This window comes from Hibiscus syriacus, unplaced genomic scaffold (assembly GCF_006381635.1).
Source record: "Hibiscus syriacus cultivar Baekdansim isolate YM2019G1 unplaced genomic scaffold, ASM638163v2 tig00113719_pilon, whole genome shotgun sequence".
In the NCBI taxonomy this organism is placed as follows: Eukaryota; Viridiplantae; Streptophyta; class Magnoliopsida; order Malvales; family Malvaceae; genus Hibiscus; species Hibiscus syriacus.
Genome location: NW_024063467.1, coordinates 3666 through 22014, shown reverse-complemented (window position 1 = coordinate 22014; position 18349 = coordinate 3666). Strand labels below are relative to the sequence as shown.

General features: G+C 36.1%; 1 protein-coding gene and 1 pseudogene across 1 annotated transcript; one reads left to right on the top strand and one right to left on the bottom strand.

The window, feature by feature from the left end:
* Window positions 1-1605: 1605 nt before the first annotated feature.
* LOC120186699 lies at window positions 1606-9367 on the top strand (annotated as a pseudogene).
* On the bottom strand, window positions 4696-11376 carry LOC120186703 (ras-related protein RABA6a-like). The gene is made up of 3 exons (XM_039190579.1): window positions 11047-11376; window positions 9435-9876; window positions 4696-4734 (listed from the first exon to the last, which is right to left on the bottom strand). The coding sequence occupies exons 1-2, from the start codon at window positions 11262-11264 to the stop codon at window positions 9444-9446; spliced, it is 651 nt and encodes a 216-aa protein (XP_039046510.1). The 5' UTR covers window positions 11265-11376; the 3' UTR covers window positions 4696-4734; window positions 9435-9443.
* Between the last annotated feature and the right edge of the window lie 6973 nt (window positions 11377-18349).

The following is an 18349-nucleotide window of genomic DNA, read 5'->3' as shown; positions in this document are numbered from 1 at the left end:
ATGAATCGAGTATATGGGTGGGAGTAGTGGCCCCCTTTAAATTTTTAAAATATTATATATTTTAGATTTTACTATATATTTTTTATTAAAAATATATTTTCGTCCCTAAAATTTTGTAAATTTAAGTTTACTCACTAAAATTTTAAAAATTCATATAGTTATGGGATTCTATTTTAAAAAAAATTTCTACGTATAACAAACCCATGATAATAGAAAAAGTTGAAAGAAAGTTCTGGAAGTAGGAAAAATAAAGGTTACCAAGTAAAGCAAGTGGATTCAATTTGACAAGTCCAAAGTGGCGAATGGGTTAGCGCATGCATGAGATGATGCATAAGAGGACAAAACAAAATTAAAGGCATGATAATAGTATATGCCTCTGAGATGTCCATGGAGTTATCCTCTTCTCTTCTGCACACTTTTCCACGCATCCAATTGCATACACATCAACTACTTCTATTTTGTCTCCAAATATTTTGAACCGTCCATCTTCATTCACCAATTTGCTTGTTTCTATTTGATCTCACTTTTTAAGAATTTTAAACTTTAGAATGTAGGGTAAATTATGTGTTTAGTATCTAAACTATCCGTTTTTATTCATTTCAGTATCTAAATTTTTATCTTTTTAAAATTATATTTAAAATTTAGTTTTTATTTCGTTTTAGTATCTTACCGTCAGAAACTTTAGTTTTTGTTTCATTTTACTATCCCGTTCAAAATTTAACATTAAATTTTAAAAAAATGAAAGTTTAGGTATTAAACACATATCAAAACTGATAGTTTAGGTACTAAACGTATTTAGTTTTTAACGACGGGGTACTCAAATAAAATGAAAAGTAAACGTTGGGTATGATTTTGAAAAATTAAAAGATTTGGTATTAAAACAGACCAAAACTGATAGTTTAGATACTACATGCAGTTTACACTAGAATTTATTGGGAGATTTTATTAATGCAAAATTACATCATAGGTCCCTATACTTTTGAAAAAACCAATACGACCATCGTATTATTTTTCTCTCAATGTGACCCTCAAACTCAGAAAACAAACTCAATGTGACTCTTTAACCAACATTTTTTGTTGTTGACTGATACAGTACTAGCGTGTCAGTTCACTGTGGTGATGTGGCGATCCATGGTGATGATGTGGTAGTCCATTTGCCATGTTTGAGTTACCAATTTAACCAATTTGCCTTGTCATCCACCGTGTTAATCTACCACCCTAGATTACCATGTTAGCACTGTGAACTGGCACGTCAACACCGTAACAATCAACGACAAAAAATCTTTGGTCAAAAGGCCACGTTGGTTTTATTTCCTGAGTTGGAGGGTCATATTGAGAGAGAAAAATAATACGAGAGTCATATTGGTTTTTTTCAAAATTATAGGGACCTCTGATGCCTTTTTGCCTTTTATTAATAAGAAGATTTAAATTCGTTGAAAATTAAAAATATAAAATTAAAATTGATTGAATGTGAGTATGAGACTAAATGCATAATTTATATATATCATAGGGACCAATAAACAATTTCACCTATATAACATCTTTTTATGTTCGTTATATTCTCATATAAGGGGAAAAAAACCCTAGTGTATATCTCTGTGTGTATATACTTGCAAGCTACTCCTTACTGCGCTTTCTTCACTAACATCCATCTCTGAACTTGGGTTGTTTTATTCGGTAGTTGAAGGTGAAAGGAGGCCGGGTCTCCTGGGTATGTTTCTTTGTATGAGGAAAGGAGGCTTGTTTTCTTTTAATTGGATCATCTGGGCCCTTTTCATACTTGACAAGCTGTACTGGGTATTGCTTCCAAGTTATGGTTGTTCCCGCTTCTGGATTTGATGGGTTGATTCCTGGGTGAAAAAGAAAAAGGGGGTTCTTCTTTTGGATTAGTTTCAGCTCATATTTCATGCTTCGGTCCAAAGTCAGTGGAGATGTTTATGGTCAGAAAATTCATTTCTTTAGCACTGGGATGCTTATATAGATTGGTGAAATAACATGAAGAACATTCTCAAGAAACTGCATGTGTCGAATCAATCGGAAGACGATAATAAATCATCGTCGGTTCTTTCTAGTTGGCTGAATTCTGTTGCTAGTAGAAAAAGTCCCAGTCCACCATCCTCTTCAAATTTGAAGGAGGAGAATCAGAAAACTATGGAAACCAGTGACCCAGTGAGTTCTGGTGGTTTAGAGGCTGATTTGGATGGAGCGAGGCGCAATTCAGGGTCTAACAACCCAAGGGATCCTGAGGTAGAAGAGGAGTATCAGATACAATTGGCTATGGAGTTGAGTGCTAGGGAGGATCCTGAGGCAGCTCAGATTGAGGCTGTTAAGCAAATTAGTTTAAGCTCTTGTGGTCCGGAGAATACTCCAGCTGAAGTTGTTGCATATAGATATTGGGTATGTTTCCATTTAGCTTTATTTTTCCCTTTTTGTTCTTTTCATTCTTAGTAACGTGCTACACTAATCTTTGGAATCTTGTAATTCAATGCTTGATCTTTAGCTTTCTTTTCTTGTTAGAGCTTTAACCAACTATTCTGGTTAGAATTAAGGTTTCTACCAAGTTACATGGAATTGCAATAGTTAAGGTAGAGCAATGTATTGGTAATAAACTAGTAGTTTGTGTTATAGTTGTTCATTATAGTGTTGTATTCACTATAAGTTAAGGCCTTAAGGGTCATCTCATATTGTTTTGAGTTTGAGTCGTGCTTTGGCTGGTTTTTGGGGTTCAGGTCAGCTTCTTAGGCTCTAGGTTCAAGCACATACTGCACAATGAAATTAACTAATTAGAAAATTAACCCCCGACACTAACTAGCTAAGCATATAGCTAGCCAGCTCATTCGCTGAATTGTCCATGCTTTGCAGAATTATAATGCTCTGAATTATGATGACAAGATCCCCGATGGCTTTTATGACCTGTATGGAACTCTAACCGAATCCACTTCAGCAGGAATGCCTTCACTCCTTGATCTGCAAGGGATGCTGGTGGAAGACAATGTCTCTTGGGAAGCAGTTATGGTGAATAGAGACTCTGATGCAAATTTGTTGAAACTTGAACAAAAAGCACTAGAGTTGACTGCAAAGTTAAGATCAGAATCTTTGACTTCTGTAAGCAGCAATCTGGTGCAAAAGCTTGCAGTTTTAGTTTCTGAATATATGGGTGGACCAGTTGCAGACCCTGGTAATGTGTCCCGAGCCTGGCGAAGTCTTAGTTACAGTCTCAAAACTACCCTTGGCAGCATGGTTTTGCCACTTGGTTCTTTAACAATTGGTTTGGCTCGTCATCGTGCGCTGTTATTCAAGGTGCTTAACCAGTTTCTTCATTCTTTTTTCTAGGTTAGTTTTTTTATGGATTGACAACTGGATTTCTTAAGATTTACAAGAATGATTTAAAGGGAAAGGTTTCTTACAGCCAATCCCAAGTTGGAATAAAGAATTGTATCGTTAAAGTTTATAGTTTATTTTATTTTTTCAGTTCAACTAAATATTGTTTTCTTTTTATTAGGAGATTGGGTCTGCCTATAATTATGTCAGTTTCTGCAGTATTATGATAGATTTAGCCTACTTGAGTTATTTGCGTATTTCTTTTCTCATGATTCACAAAGACTCCTGTTAATGTTAACATGCTAAGATGTCTGGTACATGTCACCAAAAGATGGTAATGTAATATTTTTTAACAATTTTTACCTAGGGGGAGGGGTAAGGGGAATTTTGCTCCTAATGGGTACTGAACCCACAACATAAGGGAGAGGGAGATGCCAGCTGAGAGTTTTTAACCGCTTGCTCTAGAGATTGTTGACAAAAGATAGTAAGGTATACTTGCTCATTATCTTGTGCCATTAAAAGGGTTGTTACTTGTTAGGAGTGAAGAAAAGTTGCAATAATGTTCACGGGGGAAAAATATGTTACTTTGAAAAAGGTTGTAATTAATGCAAGCCATATTGAGAAACAACTGCAAAAAAAAAAAAGCCTTCCCCCATGCAAGATTGGCTTTTTTTTATTGTTGCTCTATTATCCTCTGTCAAAGGCCATGTCCGACATGGAGAAAAAAGAAAATTATGAGAAAAGACAGCAATTAATGATGTCAACTGACCCTCAATTCTTTCTAATTTCCACGATCTTGAAATATTTTTGTTTTGGTCTATAATGTTCGTTTATGCTATTTTCCACATGTGTCATTATTTTTGCAAATTTAGTTTAGGTCATGTACAATGATGTTCGCCCTCAACACTTGTACCGTCCGGCATTTCTCTTGATTCTTGCCTTTAGTTATGGCGAGAACATATTTTAGAAGTTAGATTTTTATGGTTTGAATGCGAGGACCTTCATTGGATTCTCCTATAGCAATAATGGTTGCTTATATTTTTTTGGTTTGCATAGGTTTTGGCTGATGGTGTTGGCATTCCTTGCCGATTGGTGAAAGGGAAACATTATACAGGTTCTGATGACGTGGCAGTGAACTTTGTAAAGATTGATGATGGAAGGTGATTTCTACTATGCTGCACATGTTTACCTTTTCTCCTAAAATATGAAATTAGTCACCTGAGTTATTTTGGTTCAGCTTTCTTGGAGGTAGAATATACTTGTCATTTTTTAAGTAGGGCAACAGCTGACTACTTTTTTTTATTCAACATGTTCCTTTTGCTGAATTCTATAGCTACCTTCTATAGAAACCTCAGCTTTATTTTCATCTATATCTTTTTTTAAAAAAAATTGGCATTGTGGTTATTGCATTTCTATTTTAAAAAATTGCTCAACAAGACTTGTTGTGAGCTAGTGGTACTTCTAGGTTTGTAAATTATTGATATAGGTTGCAAAAGCTTGATTATTCATCGAAAGTGCTCGGTGTGTTTTTCAGGGAATACATTGTTGACCTAATGGCAGATCCTGGTACACTTATTCCTTCTGATGCAGGTGGATCTCATGTGGAATATGATGATTCTTTCTTTTCCTCCTGTCCTTTGTCTCGAGACATTGATTCATCCCATATGGCTTCTTCCAGTAGTGGGATTGGGAGTTCATTGGAAGATGGTTCAGAATATGGGACACTCGGGAAGAGATCCAGGTTAAAAAATTTTGCTTTTGGAGGAAACCAATATGATGAAAGAGGAGATTGTAGTGCTTGCTCAAATTTATCTGAGGCAATTAGTAGTGGGGAGCAATCTAAGGAATCCACGGGCGACTTCAAATTCCGTTCCAGCATGGAGAAGGCTCCTGTGCTAGAGCTTCGAAACAGACCTAATTATCCTTGTGCGCTCGCAAGATCTCCTTCCTGGACAGAAGGTATTAACCCCTACTGTGCATGGGATGAAGGTGAGAGATGTATCACAATACATGATTGACGTCACCAAGGAAAACCCACAATTAGCTCAAAAACTTCACGATGTGTTACTTGATAGTGGTGTTGTTGCTCCTCCCAACTTATTTACTGGCATTTATTCTGAGCAGCTAGATACAGAAAATATTGAAGTCAGATCGTCTGTTGAAACCAAGGATGAAAATAGGCAGGGCACTGGACCTGGTGAAAGTAAGAACCACGATGATTTTGCACCTTCTCCTTACTTGCCTCCTCTTCCCCAGCAGAAAGTATCTGTTAAGGCAAGCTCCCATGATCAACCTGAGCATCTTAAACCTGTGGAAGGCCTAGGGGTCATTTATCCATTTGATACAAGAGAAGTCACTCGACCACCTGTGTCATCAAAATGTGAAGCGTCTCCTATTCAATATCCCAGAAATGTCCCAGTTGCTGCTGCAGCAGCTGCTGCTGCTGCTGTTGTTGCATCTTCAATGGTAGTTGCAGCAAAAAAGTCTGGCACAGATTCAAATGTTGAACTTCCTATAGCAGCTGCTGCTACTGCTGCAGTGGTAGCAACAAGAGCAGCCACGAAGCATAATGATTGTAGTGTTGTAGATGCTGACTCTTCTGGCTGTGAGCATACTGGTGAAAGGGAGCAAGATGCTTTGAGGCTAAATTCTGGAGGCAATAGATTATCAGATAGATCAGCTGGTAATGATAGTTCGAAGTCTGATACTTCCCTTGATGATGTTGCGGAATGCGAGCTACCTTGGGAGGAAATCACCTTGGGCGAACGAATTGGACTTGGTATCAATGTGTTCTTTAGCTACAAATTCCATGCTCCGTCTTGTGTAGATAATATGGTTCCAGGTTGTTTTCTGTTGATGTGATCTATTTTCATTATTTTGGTGCATCCTTTCTGTTGCAGGATCATACGGTGAGGTTTATCGTGGAGACTGGCATGGGACCGTGAGTTTTCTTATGCTAAATCTTTTATGTCTAATGTCCTCTTTGCTTTGTTACAAATTGATTTTAGATTGGAAGTTTTAAAACACTATCAGAAATCACTGACTTTCAAATGAGCTTTTGCTCCAGTTTATTTTTCATTTATATTAGAATTATGAACCTGAAACTCAGGATAGACAGACTAGCCTTATTAAGTCTTGCAGTGTGTTTCTTTATTCTGGGGGCTGGATAATTATGCCATATTTATTAACTAATAATTCTTTCACGCACTTGGATTATCTTTATAACATTGTAAAATTGGTTTTCAATCAATTTTATAACATGATTTTTCACTTTCCTACCTTTTAAGTAGAAATATTTTGCTGCCTAGGTTTTTGATGGGGTAAACCTTGCCATAATATGCTGCTTTTCTCTTAATGAGAACGTTTGACCATCTTCTCGCCCTTCGATTTCACAGGAAGTTGCAGTAAAAAAATTCCTAAATCAGGATATCTCTGGGGATTCACTTGAAGAATTCAAAAGTGAGGTAAGCCTTTCCTTTCTCCCTTGCCGCTATTTTATATGCGCACTTACCTTATGCCAAAGCCTAAATAGATGCACTGTTCATGTCATTGGAGATGTTTTACTTTTAACCTTCAGTTACATATTACCATATAATTAACTATGAAGCATCTTTTATTGAGAAAGTAAAGTCTTTGTTTTCCCATGTATATGAGAACATGTTAGGGGTATGTTTCAATTTCTTTAATTGTATTTCCTTTCTGAGTGGTTTCATTTGGCACGATCACCGTTCTTTGCAGTAAGCATTTTCCCAAAATCACATTGCAGTCCCTTCATTGCCCCCTCCATTTATTTGTCCAAGTTACTTCCCTTTTAAGTTACAAATTTTGTAGGTCCTAATCATGAAAAAGCTAAGACATCCCAATGTCGTTCTCTTCATGGGAGCTGTAACTCGTCCTCCGAACCTTTCGATTGTAACAGAATTTCTTCATAGGTATGTTGTCTATCAGTATTTTCATAATTTTATTGGAACTTCATCTGGAGGGTTCCGAACTTGTTCATCTTGGCATGCTTTTTAGGCATGGTTCTGGATTCTGAACTCGTTCATCTTGGCATGCTGACTCTTTTGTTCTGATTCCCTTTGTTCTCGACAACTATTTTATGTATTATTGCCGATTTCCTATTTGTTAATTGCTTAGCTATTCATTTTGTTGTATCTTGCCTATCTTCACTCTTTGCATTTTTCATCTTGTATTCTGCAGAGGTAGTTTGTATAGGTTAATTCACCGACCGAACAATCAATTGGATCAACGGAGGCGCTTAAGGATGGCTCTTGATGCTGTATGATCCTATCATTTTATTATTAACAGTACTAGAATTTATCACACTCACTTTGTAAGTGAAAGAAATGTTTACAAATGAAAAATATTATATTTTAAGAGAAATATAAAACAGTGGTTCTGCTACGCGGCAGCCTAATTTAAGGTTAATTTAAGACGGTTTCAACCTAAAATGTTATCATGTTCAACCTAAAAAGTTATAAAATTATAACATTTTCGGTTGTAACCTGTCCAACCTAAAAAGTTGCTCTGTCCAACTTAAAAAGTTACACTCTTGATAAGATTTTCGGTTGAACCTGATTTCCGCAGTTTCTAAACCTTATACTAAAAAGTATTTTAGAATTTTCTAATATTAAGGGGTTGGGTAGCTCCCAGCTTGTAGGATGTAATTCTATTAGCTCCCAGCTTGTCATCAACCATAAGTTTTACCAACATTTGTGCTTTTATATGTTGTAGATTATTATTGTTTTGTGATTGGAAACTGTGGATTTGAACCCGGCTCTTTGAGCAGGGGGATACTTGCACCAACCTGTAAACAAAATGCTCGGGTGCCAAACGATTATGTTATTCTTGTAATTTTATTTTACTTTGTCTGTTTATTGTTTTAACCTTCACTTGGTGGCTTTGCTTCTCATCTTTCTCCTTTGAATGCTTGAACTTTCAGGCTCGGGGAATGAATTACTTGCACAATTGCACGCCGGTGATAGTACACCGTGATTTGAAGTCCCCGAATCTTTTAGTTGACAAAAATTGGGTTGTAAAGGTTGCCTTTTTTTCCCCCATTTCTTACTTATCACCGATTCTTTTAGGATTTCTTTTCTAAACAGCTCATCCTAGCATGGAATTTTGTATAGGTCTGTGATTTCGGTTTATCACGGATGAAGCACAGCACATATCTATCATCAATGTCAACTGCAGGGACGGTAATACCAAACAGCTTTTACTTGTACCATATGTGATATGCTTTTGAATTTAACCGTCCACTTTCTCCAGGCTGAGTGGATGGCTCCCGAGGTACTACGAAATGAACCCGCAGATGAGAAGTAGGCTTTCCCCTTTCCCTCGGTTACTTTGCATTACTGCTTTTCCATTGTCGTCCTAGAATCATATGATGTTCATAATTCATTAACATATGGTCATATGCAGGTGTGATGTTTATAGCTTCGGAGTTATATTATGGGAACTCTCAACAATGCAACAACCATGGAAAGGAATGAATCCGATGCAAGTTGTTGGTGCTGTAGGATTTCAGCACCGTCGTCTCGACATTCCAGACAACCTAGATTCCGCCGTTGCAGAAATTATTAGAAAGTGTTGGCACACGTGAGTATATTTCGATGGTCCTAGTTCCCTGTTATTCTAAAACAATCAATCATATTAAAACACCGAGAACCAAACTTCCACGAATGGCAGAGCTGTATTCCAAATGCTATATATAGTGTCATGGCATTGCAATCAATAGTATGTAGCTGCAGCAGATGTATCTGAATGTGTTTATTGGGTGACAGGCAGAACTGATCCCAGTTGTTTTGAAATTGTAGAGACCCGAAACTGAGGCCCACGTTTGCAGAAATTATGGCTGCTTTGAAGCCACTGCAAAAGCCTATAACAAGCGTGCAAGTGCCGAGATGGACTGTATCTTCAACGTAGTGCCCATGAGAGAGGGTAAGCCATGAAAACATTGCAGAAGACCTAGCAGGCAAAGAGAGACCAAGACAAGGGAGTCGATTTGTACACTGTGTTTGTGTATATATATTATATGAAGCGTGCTGCAACAAGAAATGCTATCTGCTTTTGATTATGTTGCGGATGGTAATTACAATATTTATATTGAAGTTGTAGAGCTAGTAGCAACAATTACTTGACTGTTTTGTTGCAGTAACTTCATCAAGAGTAATTATTTCTTTACCACCTTTAAGACTGGTAATATTTTCTTTCGTCTTGGAATCTAAATATTTTTTACTCGTGATCTCATGGATTCTAGTGATCATTCGTAGAAAAGCTTCCTCCACGTTCAAGTTTTGCAGAGCAGATGTTTCCATGAAAAGCAGGCCCTGCGACTCGGCTAGGTTTCTCCCTTCTTCCTCGGCAACTTCTCGAAATCTGCTCAAATCTGATTTGTTTCCGACGAGGACAACGACTATGTCGGAATTGCCAAACTCTCGCAGCTCGTGCATCCATTTCCTCACATTGTCGAACGTTGCTCTTCGGGTTATGTCGTACACTAACACTGCACCCAATGCTCCCCGATAGTATGAACTTGTAATTGCTCTAAACCTGTGTTTATTTTAACAAATAACATCATGATGATTTATCAATTCATAAAGGTTTAATGCTCATTTTGACACCTAAACTATATCCGTTTTTCTATTTTGGTATATCTCAATTTTCTTTATCCAACTTCAACACTTAAATTATTATTTATGTCTTAATTTACCCCAAAATAGAACACGTTATTGGCAGATGTCGATAATTTTTAGATAAAGTACAATAAAAATGATAATTTAAGTACTAAAATAAGACGAAAAGTTAAAAGTTCGATACAATCCAAGGGTCAAGATGACTATTAAACCATTTATAAACTAACCAAATACTACCAAATACCAAATACCAACCAAACTCCTAAACAACAATGAAAATTGTCAAATTCAAGATCTCAATGTCCAAAGAAAATTAGGGTTTAGTGGTGGGTTAAATCTCATTTGCAATAAGTGATTTGGGAAAAGTTTGCGAAAAGGGCACGCAACCACAACCAAACAAAAAAAAATCGTAAATGCACCAATCAAGTAGCCTTTTTAATAAATGAATTGTTATTATTCTTTGAAGATTCAGGTTCAAGCATCATATAGGAGTGTGAACGTTCAATATTGAAAGGCTGAGAGTTATCTTTTAATAAATATTACTTAACACTTACCTAAATTAATAAAAAAATATTGTAAAAAGTAAAAAGGATTATAAATATCAAAATATAAATGTAAATTAAATATAAAAATTACATTATCATAAATTAAAAATATATTTTTTTCACATTTATCAAACATAAACTAAAATATAATAATTCCCCTATCTTAGGTCCCACTAAATACTTCCATTTATCTTATTAAAATTCAAAAGTCTCCACTGAATCAGCAACTAGATCATCACGTAGCTGGAAAGACATGTTCATATGATAGGCCTGATTGATCGAGTTAACTAACTAGTTCATACTTTACATATGCATGGAAATCAGTTTCTACAGAGTGAGTCGGTTAACCGACTCAGTGAGTTCCCAAGCTCTTCCTTTGCTCTAGCTGAATTTTAGTGAGTTGAATAGTTGATATCTAAATCAGTCCATCAACATGCTTAATACAATAATCAACTCGGTGATAGCTTATGCAAGGAATCGAAGAACTTGAAGACAAATTCTTCCGCAGAATGAAAGTAAAGCTACGGAGATATATTTATTACCTTTCTTGGCCGGCCGTGTCCCATATCTGAACTTTTATGATTTTATCGCCGATCTTGACGTTCCGGTAAGCGAATTCAACTCCGATGGTAGGCTTCGAATCCAATCGGAATTCATCGGTAGCAAACCTCGAGAGAAGATTCGATTTCCCGACGGCGGAATCCCCAATCAGAACTGCCTTGAACAGGTAATCACACTCTTCATTGTATGAATCAGCCATACACGAAGCTTGTGCCCAGTAAACCAAAGATCAAAAGCACAGAAAAAGCTTAAAAAAAGAACACAGAGGAAAGTTGAAGATTCACAAAACTGAGATGTTTAGTCATACACAAGACTTCTAATCAGCTACGTTTTGGTCCTATTTGTTTACATTTACATTCGAAAAAATAGATAAAGGCATATGATTACCTGTTACTTTGATGTTGATTATAACCAACTTTTCGTACTCGATAATTATAGAAAGTACTCAAATGATCCTCTCACTATAGTATAATGCTTTATTGAGTCTCTTAATTATTAAAAATTATAAAAAGATCCCTCAACTAAGAGAGTTGTTTTGTTGAGTCTCTCGACTATTAAAAGTTACAAAATGGTAACTCGACTATTCATTATGTTCCAAACTTGTTCTTTTTCGTTAAAAATTTAGCTATTGTATGAGTTAGACATTAACATGTTGACTGAGATATGAGATGATATGATATTAATTTGAGATTATGAGATCATTTTATCATATCTCAGTCAGTAGATTGACGTACAACTCAGATTGTAGTCAAAAGTTTAACAAAAAGGAACAAGTTTGAAACATAACTATAATTGGGTGATCATTCTATAACTTTTAATAGTCGAGAGATCAACAAAGTAATTTCCTATAGTCGGAGACTGTTTTGTATCTTTTTAGTAGTAAATGGACTACTAAAATATATATTTGTTGAGGGCAGGCAGCTCAATCAAATTATCTTGTTATGCTGACGTGTCATCTACTTATTGGGCCTTGATCTTCCTTTTCGTGACATTATGGTTATCAGTGGTCTAATTCCATATCCAAAAAAATTAGGTAAAGAAATGATGGTTAATCATTCCATATACTAATCCTTTTTAAAGCACAAAGTATGCATTGTTGGAAATGCTCAATAAATGTGTTAACATAAATCTTTTGTTTATTTAAAAGAGGGTAAAGGATGCAAATGGTCCCTTGACTATAGGGTATTGTTTTATTAAGTCCCTCAACTATTAAAAGTTACAAAATGATCACTCAACTATTCATTATGTTTCAAACTTATCCTTTTTGGTTAAAAATTGAAGTTTGTTTAAGTTGGATGTTAATATGATGACTAGGATATGACAGTCGTTGGAGATTTTGGGATCAAATTGTATCATATCACAGTCAACAAGTTAACGTCCATTTTAACATAAAATGACGAGTTTAAAATATAATGAATAGTCAGGTGATCATTTTGTAACTTTTAATAGTCAAGGGATTCAACAAAATAACACTATATAGTCGAAGGATCATTTTGCAAGTTTTAATAATTGATGGACTTAATAAAGTACCCTATAGTTGGAAACCATTTGCGTTCTTCACCCTTTAAAAATACCTAATTTTAAAATTTATGAAAATTCGTACATTTAAAACAAAAGTAAATTCTATTTGTAACTACTGTTTTCAAAATCTGTAATTTATATAATTTTTAATTATGATGAATTCCTTTTTATTTATAATTTTTTTCTTATAAAATCTACGTATTATTGATTTTCAATTTCATACAATTATCTTACTTATAGTAATATAAACATATTAAAATAAGACTTTATATGTTTATTTATAACTTTATTATTTCTTCTCATGTCTTCTATTTCGTTGTTGTCTACGTAATGGACCAAACATAAAGCCAAGCTGCATGCCGAACTGTATAAATGAATATCATTTTAAATAAATAAAAAAATCAATTGCTTGGGATCAACTCAAACTGAGTGGAATAATTGTGCCAACTCGAATGAGATCGATCGGTTTAAACAAATTAAATGCAATAGAAATGATGAGTGAAGTATAAACTAACTAATGTCTACAACATATTAGGCGCACAATGATTATATTCTACTAATTAAATTATTAAATATTATATTATAATATTCTACTAACTATTTTTTAGGAATGATACGATTCATTAAATTCCAATAGAATCAAGGAGAATTACATGCTTAATATGTTTTGGTTCATTGTATAAAATCAAAACGGATTAGGTCTCGACATGGTTTGGTGAACAAGAGTGTGTGCAATCGATTCACCTCGTGATTAACATAATAGACTCTTAGATCACGATTTATTTCCAACAAGGTACGAGCCTCGTTGAGCAGCAATCCAAAGGTTGAAACATCTTCTCTTTGATTAGTAAGCCTCTTCATGATGGAAATAGCATCTCCTTCGAAAATAGCATTTGTCCACCCGTTTTCAATGGCGAATCTGATCCCTTGGATGAAAGCCCCCACTTCAGTTGGTTCCGCAGTGAAAGGGGGTTCAATCTGTCGACACATTCCCCAAGACCATTCCATTGTGATCCCTAGCAACCACCTATAGCGGCAGAATTCTCCGACGGTTTACATGCCTCATCCACGTTAATTTTTACAAAGTTTTCATTAGGCCTACTCCACTTGCGACGTTTATGGGGCCTCTGGTGGGGGATGAAACTTTCATCGTAATTAGCCTCCGAGAAATCAACACATATGCTCCATGCTTCCAATGACCACGTCTTATATTTTCTAATCGTGCACCCATTTGTTTCTTCAGTTCCACACATTTCAAAAAGACTCGGTAAGTCTGGAGATTCCTTCTAAATCCAAGCAGGAAGCAATCCATTCCAGACATTCTTTGCAAGAGTTTCCTTGCCAATCAATGATAGAAAGGTCAAGTCCAAAGGTTTAAAGGACATGTTCGGTTTTGGGGCAATCCTTAAAAGCATGCATCAGGCTTCAGTCTCATTACCACACATTGGACATGTCCCCTCTCAAACCCTTGCAATTTTGATTTTATGAATGGAGAAAATTGAATGAAAAAAAATGATCCTCGTTATGAATTTATATCAAACTCGATCCAAATAAATTAACTAATAGATCATGTGTCGAAAATATCCACACACAAAATAGTCTGAATATTTTGATTTTTGTATGGGATTTGAATTGATTGATGGGCTTAATTTACCAAAGTTGGATCAAAAACATTGAGAGTAGGCTTTTAGCTCGAGCCTTGATGGCATTCAAAAATGTTTTTTTATTAGGTCCAAATGTGAACCCAAATCTTCAACTTCATGATATGTATGGGCGTGACTTCTTGCCCATCGACTAATTTGCATACCGGTGGCTTTGACTTGTACTACCTGTAGACAAATCCACAGCTACACGAATACTACTCTTACAAAACCAATTTCTAAACTATGGACAGGGGAAACATCAAAGTTCGTATAATTAAGGCAAAAATGCCTCATAAGTTATGTATTTAAAAAAAATAAGCATAATTCTCGTATTATTTTTTCTTTTAATGTGATCATCTAATTCAGAAAATAAATCTAATGTGGTTTTTTTACCAACATTTTTTCGACGTTGATCGTTACGGTACTGATGTGACAGTTCAAAGTGCTGACATGACAGTCCACAGTACTAATATGACAATTTAGAATGACAGATTAACATGACGGATGACATGTCATATTGGCTAAATTGGAAACTCAAACATGTCAGATTAAGTAAATTGACAACTCAAACATGTCAGATTAATTAAATTGACAACTCAAACATGACAGATCGACTGTCACATCAGCATCGTGAATCGCCACGTCAGTATCATGAACTAGCACAATAATATTATAATGATTACTTTGAATTTATTTATGAGTTAGAGAGTCACATTAAAATAAAAAAAAACAATACAATGATCATATTAATCTTTTTATAAAGAGAAAAAAACTTCAGTGATCGAAAATATCTTATAATATACGATTTTATCCAACTTTTTTTGGATTTACGAAAATAACCAACAAATTCGCAACGCTAACTCCAGTTTCGCAATACAGTTCCCAAAATCACAACGCGATTCTCCAAAATCGCGATTTTCAAATTCACAATACGGTTCTGCAAAATCGTAACGCGGTTCTCTAAAATCGCAACGCAGTTCTCTAAAATCGCAACGCGATTCTCCAAAATCGCAACGCGTTGCGAAAATAAACGCTCTTTGCGAATTTGAAATTTGTGTTGCGAATTTGGAAACTGATTTGCGAAATTGGAGTTCGCGTTACGAATTTGTTGGTCATTTTCGTAAATCCAAAAAAAATTAATTTAATATTGTATATTAATTATACGGTATAAATAAATATATATAAACACAATAGTAGTTCTTTATTTGATCAGAGACTGCATCTATTACTCGCCCATACTAGTCCTGATTTATTCATTTATTATAGATAGGAGGCGTCCACAGTTTGACCCGGTCAAACCCTTTCAAATAAATGAAGTTCGGCTTTTTTACCCCACTGACACCGTTTATTTTTATTTTTACTTTTCTAACACCGTTCGACCAATATTTCCAAAACTAGCACCCTTTCTGCTGAGTTGGCAAAGGCGCGTCCCCGGGGACGCGCTTTACCCGTGTTTTCGCTGAGTTGGATGCCACATGTGAAAGGCGCGTCCCCGGGGACGCGACCTTTGCCATATCATCAGACGTGTGGAAGGCGCATCCCCGGGGACGCGCCTTCCATTAAATGTCATAAATGCCCCCATCCGTTTTCCTAACTACCCCTCCTCCTCCCTATATAAACCCCCTCAACCCTCACTCATTCTTCACACCAAAATCATCTCTCTCTTATATAACTCAAATTCTCCAACTATTTGAGTTTTAAATTTGTTATTAGTGGTAAGAAATTTATTTTTATGTTAGTATTTTTTAAATAGTTATTATTTTTTATATTAATATATTTATGTAAATATTTTTTATTAAAATAATATTTATATAATTATTATTTATTTAGAATTATTAATTTTTTTGCTAATTATATTGTTTTGTCTACAGTTATAATGGAAAACGAAATGCTGTTGCGATTGGATATTGATCATATCTCCAGACATTTTAGCGATATGGTAATATTTTTTATAATTAATGTTAATATTTAAATTTTTTTATTTTAAAGTTATTATGAATTATATTAATTTTTACTTTTATAATATATTATTTAGGATGCTGATCGTATTTTAGAAACTTTTATTAAAAATCCACGTATACCGACACCGGAACGTATTTTGCCATATTTGGCTTCTGCTGGGTTCGGGTATATTGCAACAATTATAGGCGGTTGCAAACTCGAACCTGTCCTAATTTCTGCACTGATTGAGAGGTGGAGGCCCGAGACACACACTTTTCACCTTCCATGTGGAGAGACAACAATTACATTGGAGGATGTCTCTATGCATCTGGGGCTTCCCGTCGACGGAAATATGATGTGTGGTATGGCGGATGGTGATTGGCAATCAATGTGCATTGATTATCTTGGAGCTGCTCCGCCAGAGTTTAATGGAGGTAGAATAGCTTTATCTTGGTTGAAAGCTAATTTTGAGGTTTTAAATGAAAATGCTTCAGAGGATCAAGCAAAGGCATGTGCTCGGGCATATATTCTACGAATAATTGGAGGAATATTGATGCCCGACAAATCTCGCAACCAGGTGCATTGTATGTGGTTGCGGCATCTGATCGATTTTGATGAAGCTGGAAGATATAGTTGGGGTGCTGCAGTTTTGGCATTTCTCTTTAGAGAAATGTGTCGGGCGAGAATTATAAGAAAACTGCTATCGGTGGATGTCTTCTGCTTCTACAATCATGGGCGTGGTTCCGCATGCCTTTCTTATGCCCGATCGTGAATGAACCATACGTTCCCCTTATTGTTGAGGTAATTTTCGAACTAAATTTTGATTTAAATATTTTCAATTAAATAGGGTGATATTTAGTTTATATTATATTTCATAGGTGGTCGATGAAAAGAAAGGACCATAAAGTATACCTACTGTTTTAGAGGAAATTCGTTTACTTATTGATACGAAAGCTGGGTCTGAGGTATGTTTTTAAATTTGTTTAATTATTAATATTTTAATTTAAAATGTTATATAATTAGAAATTTTATTTATTTGAATTGTATATTTATATTTCAGTTTCAGTGGATACCTTATGCGAGCGATGAAGTGAAAGCTTGCATCCCACCCCACCTTAGAGGGTCATTAGAGGTATGGATATCGGTTATACCTCTTATATGTTATGCTATTTGAGTGGCATCCAGTTGATCGCGTGCTCCGTCAGTATGGTTGTACGCAATATATTCCTGGAGCTCCTAGAAATTTAGACGACGTGCATAACATAGATAGACGGGGAAAGAAAGATGTTAACTGGGTGGTGAGACACAGAGATTGGATTGCGCTATGGGAGAACCGATATACACTGTTGGCCCCTCGACAATATTACGCTGAAACTGGTCATATGGTTACGGATAACTATATGGACTGGTTTAATGAAAATGGGAAGCCGTTTCTACTTTCGGCGGAAGCACGAGGGGTTAACATTCCTAGGCGCCAAGAAAGACGTCAACCGTCTCAATATCATCGTCCCCCGACGCGTGGACGGAGAGAAGGCGCTACCGGTTCTGCATCAGTCCCACCACAACATCCTTATTCGTCGATGCCGCAGGGGTACATGCCCAGCCCTCCACTTCATATGCCAAGCCCACCAGTTTATATGCCATCTCCGCAGGGTTACATTCCGAGCCCGCAGGGTTACATTCCTAGCCCGCCAGGTTACATGCCTAGCCCGCCAGGTTACATGCCTAGCCCGCAGGGTTTTATACCATATGGAGGTGCATATACGACTATGTTTAATGATCCAGCATATGCTTCATATGCATCTTATTTGGCTGGTGGTGCTTCTCCGCAGACACCTCAATCTTCATCTGGATCACATACATCGATGCCAATGTTTCCACAGTTTCCACAGTTCCCGGGGAGCGGTGGGATTGTTACTAGCACTCCTCCAGGGTCGTTATTTTATACAGGCCCTTCAGCCCCTTCAGCGTCATCTGCACCAAATGAAGAAAATGCTGCTGATGATGATAGTGAAGATGAGGAGACTGAAGAACAAGTTCCACGGAGAAATCCTCCACGAAATAGGCAACCACCGCCATGTGGAACTCATTCGAGACGACGACATCGGTGATCCAGTTATATTTAATGTTATTTAAATAATTAAATTTCAGAATTTTATGTAATTTGGTTATGTTATTT